This window comes from Galeopterus variegatus, unplaced genomic scaffold (assembly GCF_000696425.1).
Source record: "Galeopterus variegatus unplaced genomic scaffold, G_variegatus-3.0.2 Scaffold15, whole genome shotgun sequence".
In the NCBI taxonomy this organism is placed as follows: domain Eukaryota; kingdom Metazoa; phylum Chordata; class Mammalia; order Dermoptera; family Cynocephalidae; genus Galeopterus; species Galeopterus variegatus.
Genome location: NW_007726126.1, coordinates 512,324 through 534,133, shown reverse-complemented (window position 1 = coordinate 534,133; position 21,810 = coordinate 512,324). Strand labels below are relative to the sequence as shown.

General features: G+C 38.7%; 1 protein-coding gene and 1 non-coding gene across 2 annotated transcripts in view; both read left to right on the top strand.

Moving 5' to 3' along the window:
* Positions 1–21,810, top strand: part of INTS4 (integrator complex subunit 4) — a 124,390-nt gene that overhangs the window by 71,644 nt on the left and 30,936 nt on the right. The window contains exons 12-15 of the mRNA XM_008565996.1: positions 8,602–8,744; positions 12,140–12,255; positions 14,376–14,509; positions 15,989–16,146. Coding sequence (XP_008564218.1) covers positions 8,602–8,744; positions 12,140–12,255; positions 14,376–14,509; positions 15,989–16,146 — 551 coding nt within the window. The remainder of the gene's footprint in view (positions 1–8,601; positions 8,745–12,139; positions 12,256–14,375; positions 14,510–15,988; positions 16,147–21,810) is intronic.
* Positions 6,402–6,476, top strand: TRNAI-AAU. Its single transcript has one exon. It is a non-coding gene; the product is annotated as a tRNA-Ile (tRNA).

The following is a 21,810-nucleotide window of genomic DNA, read 5'->3' as shown; positions in this document are numbered from 1 at the left end:
GAAATGTCACAGTGTGGACAGAGAACATTGAGAAGTTGCTGTGGCTGTGAGAGAAAAGTAATGGGAGATGAAACAGAAGCAGGGAACTGATTGTGACGGGCCTTGTGTGTTGTGCTGAGAAGCCTGATCTTTATCCTTGGGGCAGTGGGAAGCCAAATGAAGTTCCTAAACAGTCGAATGATATGATAGATGTGTTTATTAGGAAGTTGATCCCACTAATTGTATAGAGTAAAGAGATGAGAGAACTGCAGGATGAAAGAGGGTGCCTGGAGAACAGAAAAGGCACGCCTCCAACCAATCTTGAAGAAGACTCACAGGAAACTGATATTTTGCTATGTGGATGTAGATGTGTCGTTTAAATTTCTTAGTTTGATTTTTTGTGTGTATTTTGTAAAAACTAAAACTGTAAAACTTATAGAAGTTTTGGCAATATGAGAAAATATTTCTGACCTTGGATTAGACAAATATTTCTTAGATATAGTACTAACATTATGATCCATAAAAGAAAGAAATACATACATTGAACTTCATCAAAATTAGAAAGATCTTTAATAAGTTACTTTTAAGGAATTTTTTTTTCCTTTTTGTCTTTTTTCATGACCGGCAACGGATCGCAACCCTCAGTGTTGCGCCCGCACCGGACCGGGACCGGCAACGGGATCGCAACCCTCGGTGTTGCGCCCGCACCTCGCCCAGCCAGTGAGCGGCCGGTCTGTATGTGGGATCCGAACCCTCGGCAGGAGCGCCGCCGCACTCCCAAGCGGCGCACTGTAGCAGTGCGCCACCGGGCCGGCCCAACTTTTAAGGAATTTTAAAGACAGTACAACAATGTGACTTCACTCAGTGTCACATACGGTACACTATACAATGGTTAACATGGTAAGTTTTATGTAGATTTTACCACAATAAAAAAAGGTAATGCGACCAAATCAACACATATAATGCCTTTGATATATTAACAATACAAAAAAGGAGGGTGGGATTTGGACACAGAAACATGCATAGAGGGAAGATGAGGTGAAGACACAGGGAATGTGCCATCTACAAGCCAATGAATTCCTGAGGCTACCAGGAGTTAGGAGAGAGGCGTGGAACAGATTTTTCTGTCACAGCCCTCAGAAGGAACCAGCCCTGCCACCACCTTGATTTTGGACTTCTAGTCTCCAGAACTGGGACAGTAAATTTCAGTTGTTTGAAGCCAAAAAAAAAAAAAAAAAAAAAAAAAAAGACAAGCCACAAAGTGGGAGAAAATATTCACAAAACACACATCTGATAAAGAAAATATAAAGAATTCTAAAAATTCAATAATAAGAAAACAACCCAATAAAAAATGAGCAAAAGATGTGAACAGACACTTAACCAAAGGAGATAAACAGTGGCAAATAAGCATGTAAAAACATACTTAACATTACTAGTCATTAGGGAAACACAAATTAAAACCCCTATGAGATATTATAACACTCCTAATAAAATGGCTAAGAAACAAAATAAAGAAACCCTGACAATATCAAGTGCTGGTGAGGTTGGTAGGCGTAGTCTATTGAATTATGTCCCCCGAAAACTCAATGAAGCTTAAATTGTCTCCCAGGTTTTATGTATTAGAAACATGGCCCCCACTGTTACTGTTAAGAGGGTGGGAAATCCTATTATGGTAATTGAAAGGTGGAGCCTCAAAGAGGTGATTGGATTGTAGGACAGTGCAGTAGTGAATGGATTAAAAATGGTGGTCAGGGGCATAGTTCTGCGTGCTTTAAAAGAAGAAGAGCGTCTGTCTCTCTCACTCTGCTCTCTCTTGCTTCCTCTTGCCATGTGATCTGCTTGTACCTGCTGGCTGCCTGCTGCTTTCTGCCATGAGTAGAAGCAGCCTGAGGCCTGCACCAGTTGCAGCTGTTCCAGAATTGTAAGCCAAGTAAACCTCTGTTCTTTATAAATTACCCAGTCTCAGGTATTCTGTTATAGCAACATGAAATGGACTAATACAGAAAATTGGTACCAGAGAAATGGAGTGTTGCTTACAAGTACTTGAAAATGTGGATGCCGCTTTGGAACTGGGTATTAGGCAAAGGATGGAGGAGTTTGGAGGACTCAGAAGACAAAAAGACAAGGGAAAGTATGGACTGTATTAGAGACTGGTTACATGGTGGCAAGCAGAATGCTGATAGAAATATGGACTATAAAGACCATTCTAAGGAGGTCTCAGATAGAAATAAGGAGTTTATTGCAAACTGGGGAAAAGATCATCCTTGTTGTGAACTGGCAAGGAACTTGGCTGCATTGTGTCCAGGCCCTAGGACTTTGTGGAAGTTGGAACTTAGGAGTAGTGAACCAGAGTATCTGGTGGAAGAAATTTCTAAGCAGCAAAGCATTAAGGAAGCAGCATGGCTACTTGTAACAGCCTACGCTGAGTTATGGCAGAAAAGGCATGATGTAAAGCCAGAATTTAAAAGGGAAGCAGACTATAAAGATTTAGAAAATTTGCAGCGTGGCCATGTGGTGGAGAAGCAGAGAGTATTTTCAGAAGGAAAATTCAATGGTTATAAGAAGATTAACACAAAAGTACAGGATTATCAAGAGAAGGGGAAACGGGCTCTGACAGCACTGCAGAAACCTCTGGGTTCAACCTTTCCATTACAGGCCCAAAGGCCTAGGGAGACAGAATGGTCTTGGGGAACAGACCTGAGGTGCCCTCCACGGGCTCACTGCCTAAGACCACCTCAGGAAGCTGCTTCCAGCATTAGTACCCCAGCTGCTCTGGCTGCCCCATCTGTGACTAAACTGGCCCCAGGTGTGGCTGGATCTGCAGCTTTGGAAAATACAAGCTGGAAGCCTTGGCATCCATGTGGTGTTAGGTCTGCAGGCTTGCAGAATGCTAGAGCTGTGGAGGCTTGGGAGCCTCCACCCCCATTTCAGAGGATGTATGGAAAAGTCTGGGGGCCCAGGAAGAGATCTGTCACAGGGGCAGAATCACTGTAGACAACCTTGGCTAGAGCAATGCCGAGTGAAAAAGTGGGGTTGGAGTTGCAGCAGAGAAACCCCATCAGTGCCATGTCTAGTGGAGCCATGAGAGTGAGACCACTACAGAGACCCCAGACCTGTGGAGCTACCAGTGTTCAACACCAGCCTCCAAGAGCTAAAGCATCACCTGAGACCAGGAAAGCCATAAGAGTGGAGCTGCCCAAGGACTTGGGGACACCAGCATGCAGAGGAGGTTGAACATGGAGTCAAGTTACATGATACGCCAGCTTTGAGATTTAACGCCTGCCCTTCTGAGTTTTGGACTTGCTTAGGACCTGTTACCCCTTTCTTTTGGCCTATTTCTCTCTTTTGGATTGGGAATGTGTACCCTGTGTTTGTCCCATCGTTGTATCTTGGAAGTATATAACGTGTATTGATTTCACAGATGTGACTTTGAACTTTGGACTTTTGAGTTGAAACTAGAAAAAAAAAAAAAAAAAAAAAAAAAAAAAAAAAAAAAGAAACTAGTTGAGACTTTGTGGATGAAATGAATGTATTTGTATGTGAAAAGGACATGAATTTTGGGGGGCCAGGGGTGAAATGTAGTGGATTGAATTATGTCCCCCCAAAACTCAATGAAGCTTAAATTGTCTCCCAAGTTTTATGCATTACAAACTTGGCCCCTACTGTGACTGTTAAGAGGGTGGGAAATCCTTTTACGGTAATTGAAAGGTGGAGCCTTGAAGAGGTGATTGGATTGTAGGACCATGCAGTAGTGAATGGATTAAAAATGGTGGTCAGGGGCGTGGTTCTGAGGGCTTTAAAAGTCTCTCTCTGCTTCCACCATCTTGCAATGTGAGACCCTTGGGTCACTGTCACCACCACGAGATGGACTTTGGACTTCCCAGCCTCAGAAACTGAGCAATAAATTTCATTTTCTTATAAATTACCCAGTTCCATGTATTTTGTGTTAAGCAACAAAAATGGACTAATATAGTAAGCAACTGGAACTGTCATACATTTTGCTGGTGGGAGTGCGAGATGCTAGAGCCACTTTGAAAAAAATAGTGTAACAGTTTCTTAAAAGTTAAACATATGACCTGAAATCCTACTGCAAAGTATTTACTAAAGAGAATCGAAACCTATGTTCACACAAAACCTATATGTAAATGTTTATTGTGGCTTTATATGGATTAATCCAAAACTGGAAACAATCTAAAATCTTTCAATTGGTGAATGGGTAAGCTGTGATACATCCGTACAGTGGAATTCTTCTCGGTAATAAAAAGAAATAAACTACTGATACACACGGCAACATGGATGAATCTCAAATGCTTTATGCTAAGTGAAAGGAGCCAGACAAAAAGAAGGATACTGTATGATTCCATCTGTATGACGTTTTGAGAAAGTAAGCTGGGGTGTGAGTGGAAGACTACAGAGGGACACGAGAAAAGTTTTTGGGTGATGGATGTATTCATATCTTAGTTGTGATGATGGTTACATAACTGCCTGCATTTGTTAAACTCATAGAACTATACACTAAAAAGAGTGAATTTTACAAAATGTAAATTATATGTCAGTTAATCTGACTTTAAAAAAAAATGCTTTCAGATCCCATTTCTCCCTAAAAAGAACCAAGGCTCCTAAGAGAAATGGCTGATTCCAGGTTTGTGGCAGAAAACATAATAAGATGAGCTTGGACCATCTAGTTGTACAGAAAGCAGATATTAGCTATCAAAGTCCTCTAGGATCACATCAAAAAGACTAGGAGAGAATTTAAATAGTCTCTCATTGGCCAAAGTTGGAACACATCAGTAAGAATAGTTACAAATATGTCAAGATTCATGATAATTAAAAAACAAAAACACCTTGTTAGTCATCTTTGGAAGATGCCAAATAGTCAACTCATTATTTTGAAAATTGGTAAATTAAAATATCAAGCATTTATTTTTCTTTTTCCTAAACAAACCGAACTTCAAGATAACCAAACAGTTAATAAAGAGAAGTTTCTCTTTATAGAAGTATTCCAGGTAATAAATGAAGAAGAATGATAGAATTTGTATATCAGTTTACATCGTTAATGAATTACTAGATCGAGGCAGTGTTCATCAATGGTTAGTTACTAACATCACAGAAAAGAAAAAGACATCTTATAGTTCCTGAAGGAAGTACCATGAGATGATCTTATTAAAAAAATTGACCCCAAACCAGTTAAACCCTCCAACTACCATTATAGGACATAAAGGGGAGAAATTGCAAGGAAAAACACTAGGTGGAAAGACATTTTATATTTTTAAAGATACTTTAGAGACATATTACTTAATTGCAATGTGTGGACCTTATTTGGAGCCTGATTAAAGCAAACAAAAAAAAAATTTTTTTTTTCCTTTTTGTCTTTTTTCGTGACCGGCAACGGATCGCAACCCTCAGTGTCGCGCCCGTACCGGACCAGGACCGGCTACGGGATCACAGCCCTCGGTGTTGCACCCGCATCTCGCTCAGCCAGTGAGTGGCCGGTCTCCACGTGGGATCCGAACCCTTGGCGGGAGCGCCGCCACGCTTCCCAAGCGGCGCACTGTAGCAGTGCGCCACCGGGCCGGCCAAAGCAAACAAAAAATTTTAGTGAGAAAAAACTGAATACTAACTTGATAATTGATATTAGGAGTTATTAAGATTTTTAGGCATGATATTGGTATTGTAGTTATTTTTTGTAAAGCATCTTTACTTTTTAGAGTTATTATGGAAATATGTACTAATAAAATGCTATGATTTCTCTGATTGGCTTCAAAACATGACTTGGAAGAGTGGGTAAAAGTATAGATGAAACAAGATTGGCTATGAGTACAGTTGAAACTGGGAGATTTATTGTCTCTACTTTTACATATTCATATCTTTCAAATTGTCCATATTTAAAAGTTTTAACGAACTAGTAAAAAATGTTATGGAGATATCAAGCAAGGTTAGAACTGGTATGTGTCCATTTAATTTAGCATGAAGAAGTTGTTGACCACCTTTTCTAATCATTTTAGTGAGGTTGAACAGCAGGTGTTGGGAACAGAGGCCACTTCTCTGACATCATCTCTTACTATTCACTTTTTGTTTACTCTGCTCTAGCCACGCTGGCTTTCTTGCTATTTTTCAAACGTGCTTCCACCTCATGGCCTTTGTGCTTTCTGTTCCTTTTGATTATACTGTTCCTTTTGATTATGTAAAATAATCCCACCTATCTCAGCACTCCTCCCCTTAACCTGCTTTATATTTTCTCCATAGTACTTATCTCTGTCTAATCTATATATTTATTTACTTATTTTTGTCTTCCCACTATAATGAAGCTCCGGTGGATTTGATTTTAATCACTGCTATGTCCCCATTATCTGGCATATATAGGTGCCTGATAAATGTTTGAATTTTTAGAAAGTGTTTAATAAATGTTGAATTTTAGGGTTGGCCAGTTAGCTCAGTTGGTTAGAGCGTGGTGTTAATAACACCAGGGTCATGGGTTCGGATCCCCATACTGGCTAGCTACCAAAAAACAAACAAAAAAACCCCCCAATCATTGTTGAATTATGGGTGAATGAATGAATGAACAAATAAATGAATTCTTTAGATCTCACCTCATGTCACCTCCTCTGTGAAGTCTTCCCAACTACCAGCCCCTCCTCTCTCAGAAAAATGAGAGACTCTTTATCTTGTACTTCCATTGTAACTTGTACCCTCCTCCATAACAGCAATTATCTGATTGCTACTATTTGTCTTCATGCATATGTCTCACCTTCTAGATAGTGAATTTCTGGAGAGCAGGAACTGTGGCCGCCGTTACACTCCTGTCAAATATTTTACACTTCAGCCACCCCGAACTACTGTATTTGTAGCTCCTTCAGTATCCTTTTTTCTCTCATGCCTTAGTACATCAGATTTATGCTTCTTGACATGCCTACCACCTCTACTCCATCTGTTTGGTGAATTCCCATTGACTTTTCAAGAATCGGTGATAGCATTACTATTTATGAGTCTTTCTATAACTCTTCCAGACAGAGCTATGTGTATGATCCTCCACATTCTCACAGCACCCTGAAATGTGATTGTTGCATACTTGCCCATCGCTATACTGTGAGTACTGTGAGCACCTTGAAATTAGGGGTCAAATTCTTTTTGGGGGGCAGCCAGCCAGTAGGGGGATCTGAACCCATGACCTTGCTGTTATAAGACTGCACTCTAACCAACTGAGCTAACTGACCAGCCCAAGGACCATAGGTACTAATATTATCCTAATGCTTAATATAGTACCTGATCCCTAGAAAAACCTTAGCAAATAGTTTTTGAGTGACAGAACAAATCACTATTATTTTTATTTGTTTATTTTTATTTTTTTCTATTTTTAAGAAAATTGAAATGTAATTGATTATACATATTTGTAGGGTATGGAGTTGATACACCTGTATACAATGTGTGATGATAAAATCAGGATAATTAGCATATTCATCATTACAAAACCTAATCATTTCTTTGTGATGAGGACATTCAATCTCTCTTTTAGCTGTGTGATAACATGCAGTAAATTAATGTTAGTTATAGATGCCTAGCTCTACTGTACACCAATAGAACTTATTTTTTCTAACTAGCTGTTTTGTGTCCATTAACCATTTTCTCACTGTCTCCTCTCCACCTCCCCCTAGTAACCACAGTTCTGTTCTCATTATGAAAGTTCAACTTTTCTTTCTTTCTTTTTCGCTTTCTTTCTCTCTCTTCTCCTTTCTTCCTCTCTTTTTCTTTCTTCCTCTTGTTTCTTTGTTTTTTTCTTTCTCTCTCTCTTTCTTTCTCCCCTCCCACTTAGGAGTGAGAACATTCTCTTTCTGGGCCTGGCTTATTTCACTTAACATAATTTTCTCCAAGCTCATCCATGCTGATGTGAATGGCAGAGTTTCATCCTTTTTTATGGCTGAGTAGTATTCCATTGTGTATATATACATTTTCCTGATCCAGTCATCCACTGATGGACATTTGGTTTCATCTCTTGGCTATTGTAAATAGAACTGCAATAAACATGGGAGTGCAGGTATCCCTTTGACATGATGATTTCCATTCCTTTGGGTACATACCCAGTAGTGGAATTGCTGGATTGTATGGTACTTCTGATAAAACAAATTAGTATTGAATAAAATCTTGTAAATTAGGAATGTATTCAGCTGCAGTTAACAGACTAACCAACAGCAGTCTAATATATAATGGCTTATTTTTCTTATACACGGTAAGTCCAAATCTGGGCAGTCCAGGAGCTGGAGAAGCTGCTCAGCAGTGTTGAGGAACCCAGGCCCTTTCTTTAATTTTTCTCTGGACTTCTGAGCCTGTCCTTTTTTATAGCTGCAAAAAGCCTCTTATACGAAAGCTCATGATAGGGTGCCAGACAGGAAGGAAAAGGAAGGTTAAAAAGCAAAGGGGGCAAGGCTGCTGTATTTTTTCTTTTTTTTCTGATCAATAAAATGAAGGCTTTTTCAGGAATTTCAGCCAGCAAACTTCTCATAGTTTGTCACATGGCCACACTAGATGGGTAGGTGGCTAAGGGAGAAGGGGATGGTGGATGGAAGCTGGGTCTGATAACCAACAGTGACTACTGCTATTACTATTACCTTTTTTTTTTTTTTTAAGGATTCATCCAGAGATATTAGAGAGGCTCTTCATGAACTCTTATGCTGTACTAATGTTTCAACAAAAGAAGGGATTCATCTTGCATTGGTGGAACTGCTGAAAAATTTAACTAAGTATCCTACTGATAGAGACTCCATATGGAAGTAAGGACTTTTTGCCTGTTTACTTACTCAGTCCCATAATGTGTACAATGCTGACATTATTCGGTGAATTATCATAGATTTTGAGTATGGCCCTCAATTTGGCCTTTAATTTAGAAACCTGATTCAACTTAACCAAACTCTCAGGAATCTAATTCTTAAACTGAATATCACATTTTAGATTATTTATTAATATGTCCATCATCCACCTAGCAAATACTACGTGCCTGCTGTGTGCTGACTATGCACCAAGTCCTGTGGTAGGTGTTAGAGGTACACAGATGACTCAATTACATTTCCTTTTTCTCCTGTAGTATTAATTACTCCTTTATGTGTTTTGCATTTTGTATAGGATCACAACCATCATCACAGAGATTAGAGACAGGGCCTGCACTTGACCTACAGATGGGAAATCACACTCATTTTCCCCCTGATTAGCTTTAGCTTTACTGATCACCTTCAGGCTGTTCACACTGTTTATGAACCACCGAAATGTTACTTGCATATATGTAATATAAAATATGTGTTATGGTGCTCCACATATTTAAATGAGCTTATGTGATGAGATCACTCCAAATATATATAGTTTATTGATTAAAAAAAAAATTACAGGGCCGGCCCGGTGGCGCACTGCTACAGTGCGCCACTTGGGAAGCGCAGTGGCGCTCCCGCCGAGGGTTCGGATCCCACATACAGACCGGCCGCTCACTGGCTGAGTGAGGTGCGGGAGCAACACCGAGGGTTGTGATCCCGTAGCCAGTCCCCGTCCGGTACGGGCGCGACACTGAGGGTTGCGATCCGTTGCCGGGCACGAAAAAAGACAAAAAGGAAAAAAAAAATTACTGAAAGGCAAAAAACTGTGGTACTTGGAAGATATATTATGAACTAAAAATTCCCAAAGAGTCGTGCTCTAGGTAACGCTTTCGATGTCACGTTGTCTGTTTTGCCATTTCTTCATGTTTGTACATTCCAGTTCAGCTCAATTCAGCATGCATTTGTTGATTGTCTGCAAGGAGCACTCAGTCATTTGGTGTGTGGGGGTTATAGTGGCGATAAACACCTATGTCAGTAACTGTAGTTCTGTGGAGACATAGAAGGAATAATTAATTCTGCTTGATGAAGAAGTTGTTATGGAATATTTCACAGAACATTTTTCAAGCATTAAAATAAGATTTGTGGTTATTTTGTCCACCCCGAATAATTATGTGAGGCTGTCTTTATTGGGTGAATTGTGGGCAAAAAAACTCGTTAACTATATAGTGCTTCAAAAGATTTTGAAGTTACCTATTCTAATAATCACTTAATTTTTAGCATCTCTTTCCAGGAATGGTGACTTCATTTAGAAATATCAAAAAAGAATATGATAAAAAAATAACACAATAGTCAGAGTGGCATGTTTGTCAGATTTTGATAAAGATAGATGCACAGATAAAAGTTTTGAAGGAGGTAGTTTGTTTTGTTTATATATCTTTAATTCATTCAACAAATCCTTACTACTTGTTATAACCCAATCACTATGGAGACTTTAAAATGGATTAGACTCAGAGACCTATCCCTCAAATAGCAGGGAGAGAAGTAAGAAGTATGTAAATAGGGAAGTAGATGAGATTGTAAGAAATTAACTACATTAACAAGCCAGAATTGAAGACTAGCTTTAGAGAGGCCTGGGTGTGGGATGTGTAGGGGTCCTACAGGTACCCAATTAATAGCACTTCTGTTCCCCCACCTGCGTTATGAATAGAAAGAGAGAGAAAATGAAGGAGTGGCACCTGGAGACCAAACTGCAACCTTTACCCTGAGGCACATTGAATAAAGGGGCTGAGAGAGGCCAGAAAATGAATGAATGAAGTTCTTTCCACATAGAAGGAAAAACATCAGCCTGGGAAAAGCATGTTTTCTAACTAGATAAATGCTTTACATAAGATGCCTTTCATATCCCATATTTTCAGGATTTGTTCATGGTGTTTGTTTTTATCTGTCTTTTGCTGATCTACCCATTTTCCAGTCCCTGGTGAAATCCCATCTCCTGTGTGATACTGTCTCTGATCATAACAATCTCTTTGACAGGGAGAAAGTGGAGTGTCATTCATTTCATAGTTCATTACCTTGTAGTGTTAGTCATCTTTGCCTCATCGGGATTATAAACTCAGTGAGGACAGAGATTACGATTTGTTTCTTTTCAATTTACTGCACCTTCTAAACCAGAATTTAACAAATAAAAAATAATAATAATACACAATTACTGTGCTTGTACAGTTCTTTATAGCTTATAAAAGGGCCTTCACGTAGTCATAATGGCTAACATTTATTGATTTCTTACTATGTGACAGACACCTTGCTAAATACTTCATATTCATTTAATCCTTATAGCAACTCTATAAGGTAATGACTTTTAATCACATTTTGTAGACGAAGAAAGTTACCTGCCCAAGGCTACATAGTTTCAGACCAAGTCTCTGATTTCAGAACTTCACTCGTATATCAGCTAGAATGCTTTTGCTTGCAATTAAAAGAAAATCTGATGAAAAATATCTTAAACAATAAGATCTAATTTTTTGTATAACAAGAAGTTAGAAGGTTGGTTTCAGGATTCAACAGCTTAACAAGGTTAGGGCTCTGGTGATTTCTCTGCAGTTCTCTTGGCTTTCTCCTCAGAGTGATAAGATAGCTGGCTGCCTCATAAGACAATATCTGAAGACAGAAAGGAAGGGGGACTCCATTTTATGCATTTCTCTTTTTTTTTTTTTGTCTTTTTTCGTGTCCGGCAACGGGATCGCAACCCTCGGCGCTGCGCCCGCACCTCGCTCAGCCAGTGAGCAGGAACCGGTCTGTATGTGGGATCCGAACCCTGGGCGGGAGCGCCACCGCGCTCCCAAGTGGCGCACTGTAGCAGTGCGCCACCGGGCTGGCCCTGCATTTCTCTTTTTATTTGGTTAGAAAAACATTCCTGAGAAGCTCCCCAGTAGACTTCCTCTTGCTCCTCTGACCAGAACTGGGTTTCTTGACTACCAACAAACAAGTCACTGGAAAATCGGAATGAGATTGCTAAGATAGGTTTAGACCAACGGTGGGCTGGGCCTGCCTTTTCTGTGCATTTTGCTGAGTGCCTGATAGCTGAGTAAAGTCAGGGTTCTCTTGGCAAGGAAAATGGGGGAAATGGCTATTGGTTAAATAACCAATAAATCTGCATCTGCCATACCATCTCTTTTATCTTCATAATAACCAATTTTTTTTAAGATGAATTAACTAAGTTTCAGAATAATTGGATGACTTATCTGCATTCAAAGAGTTAGCAGAAGTGGATGATTGAGAATTTCCAGTTCCAAATCAGGTTTTCTGATTCCAATTCTCAGTATTTCATTAATTTACTGATGAGGGTTGTTACTTGTTTGTTTCAGGTGCTTGAAGTTTCTGGGAAGTCGGCATCCAACTCTAGTGCTTCCTTTGGTGCCAGAGCTCCTGAGCACCCACCCGTTTTTTGACACAGCTGAACCAGATATGGATGATCCAGCTTGTATCCTCTGTGCTTAGGATGGGCCCTGCTGACTTGGCGGGGAACTTTGGCATCTTTCTGCAGTGTAGCTAGTGTGGTCTGAGTTTTATTTTTTTCATTTCCTTTAGGTAAAAGAGTATGTTCTGAGGGAGGCTGGTGATTATTATTCTTAGCTTTCATTCTTGTTTCACAGTACTCACCCTTGCCATTTAATACTAATAATTATTTTTGCCATTTATTTAGCATCTACTATATTGCATATACAGTGAGATACATTCTAACACTTCCATTGGAAGCCTGAAACCAAAGATAGTACCAAATTCTATATATAGTATGTTTTTTCCTATAATACATACCTATGATAAATTTTAATTTATAAATTAGGTACAGTAAGAGATTAATAACTAATAATTAAACAGTTATAGCTGTGTACTATAATAAAAGGTATGTGAAAGTGGACTCTTTTTCTCTCTCTCTCTCAAAATATCGTACTATACCATACTCTCCTGTTCTTGGACTGAAATTGACCCTGGGTAACTGAAACTGCAGAAAGTGGAACCATGATAAGGGGGGACTACTGTATTTAGGAATTATGTTTGGCTGTAAGTAATAGAGATGGCCTCCAAATGTAGCTTAAACAAATTAAGATTTTTATTTTTCTTTGATGTAAGAGAAGTCTAGAAGTAAGCATTCCAGTGCCAGTATAGCAGCTCCACATGATTCTTGGTGATGCAATCTCCTCTTTTTCTGTTCTACCATTTCAGGTTGTTAAGGATTGTTGCTAGAGCTCTAGACATCAGGTGCAGGTTCTAGACATGAAGTTAGAGAATATCTGGAATAAAATCAGTATTAATAATGAAAAAGGGAAGGATGGATATTGGGTAGGCAAATATCAGGCTCTTGCACAGGGAAACATATGGAGGATTGAAAGCCATGTTTATCTTTTAATTTCTGATTTTTCCTCCATTATAAAATTAATATACATAAAAAGAAAACCCAAAAATATAGAAAGAAGAAACTTCATACTTAACACCTAAAGTCCTACTAGCCATAGTAATCTACTGTTAATATTTTGGTGTATTTCCTTCTTTTTTTAAAAGCTTGGGGTTGAGATTTTGATGCTATTAGTTTTTTTTAACATAGTTTATTTCATCAACAAATATTTGATAATGGATAGCTGTTATATTCTCTATATATTTTAGAGCTGCCTTTTTCACTTATGAAAAAATGATTATGATACAATATTATAAATTCCTTATAAATACAGTTTTTACTGATTGTGTAATATTTGTATCTAAGTAGGCAAAACAAGTTGTATAATCATTCTGTTTTTGGACATTTAGGTTATTTTTGATTATTTGCTATTATAAATGATTCTGTAATATTAGGTTATTTACTTACAGTAGATTTTTTTTTTTTTTTTTTGTCCTTTTTGAGACCGGCCGCACCGCGCTCAGCCAGTGAGCGCTGTGAGGGCACTGGTCATCCCTATATAGGATCCGAACCCGCGGTGGGAGCGCCACCACGCTCCCAGCGCTACACTCTCCCGAGTGCGCCACGGGCTCGGCCCTACTTAGAGTAGATTTTGAGATGTGGAATTATTCAGCATTCATAAGACTTACTGACTGGTACCAAATTGTTATCCAGTGGGATTGTGCCAATATATATATATACACACACACACACACACACACATATATATATATATATATTTTTTAAAGATGACCGTAAGGGGATCTTAACCCTTGACTTGGTGTTGTCAGCACCATGCTCACCCAGTGATCTAACCAGTCATCACTGTATGGGATCCGAACCTGTGGCCTTGGTGTTGTCAGCACCACACTCTCCCGAGTGAGTCAGGGGCCGGCCCCAGTGCCAATATATATTTTAATAGGCAATGTGCTGAGAGTTTCAGTTTGTTGATATTCTCAGGAGCATTGGACATTTTTTAAAAAACCTTTGGTAATTGAGGGGGTGTGGGTTGAGTAGGGAATGTATTGGGTTTGAATTTGCATTTCTTTGATTATTAGAAAATCTTACTCCCTTAATGAGAATTTTGGGAGTGGGAAGTAGGCGTGGTAGATTCTAGCCAAGCTCAAGTTTTTATACTTCCAAGTTTACTTAACCTATTGATCTATCAGACATTGCAGTTTTGGTTCTTATTTTCAATGCTGCTAAAATGTGCCCAACAATGCCAGCATTATTCTCAGATCACACCTTTAGGCACTATGCCTATCTCCGAGACAGTCTTTCTCACCTTGTTCCTGCCTTGAGGGTATGTTGAAAACATCTGTTGTTCTTACTTTCACTTTTTTGAATTTTGGTGCTTTGTGGGTATTAGATAGCAGAAAACAGGCTATATATTCTCTGAAAACTTGTTCATTCATTCTGTCTTGGACTCTTTCACATTGTTTTGTACTTCTGCTTCTGTATCCTTTACCTTCTAAGAAGATTCATTTTTTTTAGTGTCCCTGGGTTATCGAATATGTGATGTTAGGCAAGAAAAGGGAATCTGGAACAGTGGATTATATTTTAGACCAAGAATTTAAATTGTTTTTTAAAATTATTTTTTCTAATTGATGTAAAATAATCATACATATTTATGGGGTATAAAGTGATATTTCAATACTTGTATACAATGTGCGATGATGAAATCAGGGTTAACAACTAGCATAGCCATCACCACAAACATTTATTATTTCTTTGTGTTGAGAACATTTTTACTCCTCTCTTCCAGACATTTGGAAATATACAGTAAGTTATTGTTAGTTATAGATACCTAGCATTACTGCAGATTACTAGTTATTCTTCCTATCAAGCTGTAAGTTTATATCTGTTAACCAATCTCTCCCTATCCCTCCTCCCCTTACCCTTTTTGGCCTTTAAAAATCACAATTCTACTCTCCACTTCTATGAGTTCAACTTCTTTAGCTCCCACAAATAAGTGAGAACATGTGGTATTTATCTTCCTGTGCCTGAATAAATTTATATTTTAACAATTGCATCAAGCCGTGATTCTCAACAAGTCAGTGTTTATTTTTTAATAATAATATCTTTATTATTTTTAAAACCTAGAGATACAGAAAGAAAATTTTAAAATAGACCATAATGATAATAGCTATAACACTTAATGAATGCTGTGTTCCAGGCCCTCTTCTAAGCTCTCTATTTGTATTAACTCATTCCTGCTTAGGTAAATCCAAATAACTTTAGAATAATGTATGTGTTTTGTTAGAAAATTTATACTTTATAGAGTAAGATACAAAATGAAAAATGAAATTCTCTTTGCTCTCCCCTCCCCATCCCTTTCTTAAAAGGTAACGACTTTTAACAGTAAGAATAAGAATTATATTATCCTCATATAAGACATTTTTCATTGTATGCTACATAAACTTATTTGGGAATAAATCATCACTCTTCCATGAAGTGAAAAATAAAGTTTAAATATAAATGTCACAACAGATTAATTTTTAGTCCCATTTCAGTTAGCAATAGAAAATAATATACCATTCTCTTTTCTTTTTCTTCTGGCAGATGTGGCTGTGTTTGGGTAGACCATGTTTGCATTTTCTCTCTTTCACTCTCTCTCACTGTAGCTGGAGAAGGGGAGAAAGGTTATTTATGGAATCTCTTAGCCTTTTTCCCTTTTCTTTGTTTGGTTTTCTTTTTTTTTTTTTTTTTTTTGATTTCTTTGTGTTACCAAAAGCTGAGCCACAGAACTTGATGGCATCATAACCCCACGATGTTTGCTTAGTTACCAGGTAGAAAACTAGTGTCATCAACCGTTTACCCCAACATTGTGCCTCATGAGGATCCTTCCCAGCAGTTCCTGCAGCAGAGCCTTGAAAGAGTGTATAGTCTTCAGCACCTGGACCCTCAGGGAGCCCAGGAGCTACTGGAGCTCACCATCAGGTAAGGTGATCATCCCTTTCCTCTTACAAAGTTAACATTGCTATGCTTAGCTTGACTGTTTTGAATTCCAGTGTTGGTTATTAGGCTTAATTTTCTTTTTCTTTTTGTCTTTTTTACTGACCGGTAACGGGATCGCAACCCTTGGTGTCGCGCCCGTACCGGGGACCGGCAACGGGATCGCAACCCTCGGTGTTGCACCCGCACTGCGCTCAGCCAGTGAGCGGGAACCGGTCTCCACATGGGATCCGAACCCTCAGTGGGAGTGCCTCCGCACTCCCAAGCTTCGCACTCTCCAGTGCGCCACTGGGCCGGCCCAGGCTTAATTTTCTGACTCCATTGGCTTGTACTCACACATGGTTTTATGCTCTGTTTGTATTTGGATTATATTGTGGTTTGAGCATATTTTTAAAAAAGCTCTGCATATTCATGACTTCATGGATGAGTAGTACAAAATAGAAATAGTTACTAGGAAGCTGTCTTTAATTTTTCTTTCTTGTATGTTAATTAGGGTGGGTGATAGAAATGCAAAGTAACAGTGGCTTAAACAAAAGGAAAGTTTAATTCTTTCTCATAGGCAGGACAGGACTGAGGTGACCATCAGGGGTCTAGGCTCATTCTTTCTTTTGTCTCCATCTTCTGCATCGTGGCCTCTGCCTGACAATCCAAAGTCTAACTATCTAAATCTAAAAAGGAAAGGGCAAGTGAAGGGCATCATTTGCACCCACCCCTTTCAAAAATACTTCCCAAGAGCTGCACACAGTCATTTTACTTACATGCCATTGTCTAGAGCTTGAATCACATATCTAGCTTCAAGGAGCTAGGATATGCTTTGTTTATTCAGGGTGACTAGTGCCTGGTTAACATTTGATGATTATTACTTAGGAAGAAGGGGAGAAAAGAGATATTGGGGAGCAACCAGTAGGCTCCACCAGTCCTTATTAAAATGGCCTGAATGATATGAAAAGAGTATTTTGGTTTTGGTTTTGGTTTTCTTTGGCAACTGATTGGTCCAGGAATTGAACCCTGGACCGTGGTGTTGTCAGCACCATGCTCTAACCAACTGAGCTCACTGGCCAGCCCCTGAATGATATGAGAAGAATTGAAACTCATTTGCCTTTAGCTAAAGCAGTATTTCTTGCTGTTAAAGGATAGAAAAATATGATACCATTTGCAGCTTGGTTGAGATCTCTTTTGATCTGCCCCGAGGAATATTGATATCAGTCACATTCAACTAATACTTATTTTTTAAAAATTCACTTTCCAAATAAAACAGTTGCCAATTAATAATTCTTAATGGAATATTCTGTTCCGTACACTGAGAAACAATTCTGTTCAATACACTGAGGTCCTGGAAAAATAGAATTAAAAGATAATATGAATCTTTGCACCAACTTTTTGAAGTACTCTTATCCAGATCAGCTAGGTAGGATTTTGCCTTTAGAGAGCTCATGTAGTCAAGATGGACATAGACAAAGAATTAAGATGGTGGATAGCAGTACTTTATACTTTATTCATGCTTTCCTATCCTTTATTGCATCTAACATATTATGAAGCAGTCCAGCTGAACCATCCTACAAGTATGTTTCCCCATGATATTAGTTCATGTTGTATCATTCATTCAGCAGCATTAACTGTGTATTTATTCTGGTAAGTGCTACAGTGGAGAGAAGCGTAGGTGCTGTGGAAAAACAAATGAAAGTCTCTGATTCAACACAGTGGTAGTGGTCAGGGACATTTCGCAAAGCAGAATACCCCTTAGCTAGTATGAACTGAATTGAATATGTCAGTTTAGTAGGTATGAAAGAGAATCCCAGCTGAAGCAAACATCTAAAGAGCCAGGAGATCTGAGGGAGAATGGCCTCCTCACAGAACTGCAGTAGTATAGTACTATAGTAATTGAGTGAATGGGGCTTTGAAGACAGACTGATTTGAGTTCAAGTCTGAGCTCCACCACCTAATACTTGTTTGACCTTAGGGAACGGGAACTTTATTGCTCAGCATTCACTTGTAGAAAACAAAATAGGCTTTTAACTAATTTAAGTAGAAAGAAATTTATTACAGGATGTTACATGGTTCATACAATTGTTGGAAAGGCTAAAGATACAGAACTAGGTTGAATTTCCAGGAATGATATCCAGAGCCACACCACTAAATGGGCCACAGAGGGAGCTACTTTTTCTTCAACAGTCAGGAAGCTGCCTGTTGAGTCAGGATGCCATTGATAAAAATCCTGGCTCCAGAACCATGTTTTGCACTCTGCCTCTTTCCCCATTTAATTTCATTCCTTATGTAAAACTCATGAGAATGTGTTTGATTGATAGATGCTAAATCACACCTGGAATGTTGCTTTGCCTCCCATGGATTTATCACCCCTTTCCCCCTGGGTGACAGAGCTGCCAAAGATTACTCAAAGCCCATCTCTTCTGATCAGTGAGAAGCCCTGAAAAAGGGTTAATTCTCCTGTAACCCTCAAAATAGAGGCATTCCTTCCATTTGGGAAATTAACCACGAATTGGGGTTCTCTTCCCGCATTCTCTAGACCAGGAAGTTCCAGGAAGAGAACATAGGTAGGGTTTTTGCTAAGTACAGTTTAACAAGTTTAACAATAGAAGCTGGTAACATTCAGTAAGGTGACATTCTATAATGCAATTAAGTCGATCAACTAACAAAAGCTTGATTTTAGTAAACATTCTCTTACAGCAATTTCCCAGTATCTTTACATATCAATCAGTAACCTGTCTGTCTTTGAGCCAGCAACCTTGCTGTGTTACAATTCTTTATCTTACAACAGAGACTATATAGCCTGGGGAAAATTTCCTGTCCTTTGCAAGGTCAATATTTGAAACTGCAAGGCTTTGGAAAACCAGGCCCTGTGAAGTACTTTTGTTTTATGCATACTTCACATCTCCCCCCATTTTATTTATTTAAAAGAAAAAGCAAAAGCTATAGATCAGGTTTTCACAGTTAAGACACAAGCATTTAGGGCTGGGCCCGTGGCGCACTTGGGAGAGTGCGGTGCTGGGAGTGCAGCAGCGCTCCCGCCACGGGTTCGGATCCTATTTAGGGATGGCCGGTGCACTCACTGGCTGAGCGCAGTGCAGCCAGTCTCAAAAAAAGGACAAAAAAAAAAAAAAAAAAAAAAAACAAAAACATTTAAAGCAAAGTTGGTATCATTTAGCATGGCAAGTCCTTTTAATTTACTTCAGGTGAGGAATGATGATGTCATCATCTCAGAGTGGTTGCAATGGCATCATTCCAGGTGCTGTGAATTGGGTGTAATTACCAATTGTTGAAACTCCAGCACAGGATTCTGCTCCATATAATAGTTGATTCTGAGTCCAGAGAATTTGTTAATGTTCATCTGTCCAGGACATTACTGTTTTTTGTTTTTGTTTTTTTTTAAAAAAGATGACCGGTAAGGGGATCTTAACCCTTGACTTGGTGTGGTCAGCACCACGCTCACCCAGTGAGCAAACCGGCCATCCCTATATGGGATCCAAACCCGTGGCCTTGGTGTTATCAGCACCACACTCTCCCGAGTGAGCCACAGGCCGACCTGACATTATTGTTTTTAAAGCATCTAGCCTTTTGTAAAATTTTACAAGACTTTTGTTTAGGAACAAGATGTCTCATCCAAGTTACAAACACCCTCTTTAAGGCCAAGAAAATTTAGATTACTGCGTTTGTAGAGAAGCCGTTATTTCCCCCTTTATGATCAAGGCATTCCTCATAAAAGCATTGATGATCAATATCTTGATTGAAAAGGTCTTACTTTTCTTTGTATAAATCCCATGCTGCTGGGAAGGCTCTTCCCCACATGGTGATCTGTCCCACGTCAGGGGGAAAGATGAACAGCAGGATGAAGCAGCAGTTAGACCAAATTAAGGCAACATGAAGGAGGGGTCAGCAACTTAGAAGTGAGACGTGCTATCTTAATATCCAAAGTTTTAAATTATATCCTGTTATAAAGAGAGAGAGTTAATTTCATTGAACATATAAAAATAGCCACATTGCCGTAATAATCATAAGGATACTTAAAGTTATTAAATTTGGGGGGGATCAAATAAGTCAAACAAATTTATGTCTGTTTTAAATGATATTTTACCAAACTGTTGTTAGTTATGGATAGCTTAAGAGAGAGAGAGAGAGTTTTCTTAAATTTGGAAAACGAAACATTAAGAGAACCAGCAGTGTTTCAAAATAAGGAAATTGTAAAAAACTCATAATTCTTTTTAATTAGTTCACTAATTAACTTTTGTTGTTTTGACCTTTGTGAACAATTTCACAAACCTATCAGTTTCTTCATTAGAATTTTGGAAATTTAGTTTAAAGGTGTGAACTCAAACTTTGTCAGGAAACTGTACCTATCAGAGTTTTTTCATGAAATATATGAAAACTTAACATTTTAAAATTATAAACCAAGATTATGACTGGTAGGATTCATATCAAGACACAGATATTTAAGAACCTTACAAGATTTTGGAACACATATCCACAACACCTTCAGTACTGACAATGCTTTCCCATATAGTCTAATTTGTTAAATAAGCCAATTAGTTTTGATACATTTTTTTATATATCCTTTGAGAAGCTCCAGGGCCCTTGGAACTCATCAAAGTTATTTTAAACCAAAAAGGTTGAGCTTTCAGTTTTGGAAAGCTTTGTCAAGTAACAAAAGGCTTAAAACACTTAGTTGAATAAAATCACAAATTATGGGCCGGCCCCGTGGCGCGCTCGGGAGAGTGCGGCGCTGGGAGCGCAGCGACGCTCCTGCCACGGGTTCGGATACTATATGGGACTGGCCGGTGCGCTCACTGGCTGAGCGTGGTGCGGGCAACCCCACACCAAGGGTTGTGATCCCCTCACCGGTCACGAAAAAGACAAAAAAAAAAAAAAAAAATCACAAATTATTACAAAAAGTAAAATCAAAGTGACAGAGGGTTTCAAAGGCAGAGAGCACAAGAAATTATCATGAAATAAGTTTCTTAAAGCAGTTATCTAAGGGACAATGAAAACCTTTTACAATTTTGTATTAAGAGCAGTCAAGTGAAAAGTCTGCTAGTAATCCTGTTTGATTGGTAAACCCAGGCAACGATGTGTGCTGATAAGAACATTTTTATACACTCAGGTTAGTAAATAGGTGTCCATTTATCAGAGCAAATTATACAAAGCTCAGTTTGAGTTTTAGCTATTTTTACCAAATACATATTTATGGTTTCCCAGCCAAAAACTTGGTGTATTAGATCTATACCCTTATCAGTTAATGTTAACTAAGGCCTATGTGATATTGGGCATAGGTTTCCTTTCACTAGCCATTTTGGGTCCCAGGTTTCCATGTGGCATTTGGAGCCATGTGGAGCTTAAGACAGAGGGTGGTATTTACAAAGATAATGTCTAAAAGATATTGTTTCTCCCAGCATGGCCGGGAGGCAGAGCTGAGAAAACAAGGAGACATATTGACCTAGAGACAAATTTAGTTAAAAGGTTTAAATCAAATTTTGAAAATATATTTATCAAAACTTTAGAAAATTTAAGTCACATGAACTTGAAAAGTATACTTATTTATTTAATGAGCACACATTAATTATAAGCCAATTTGGTACCTTGCCGACAACACAATTACACATACAGACATGAACATATAGACATAACATGCAGCTTACA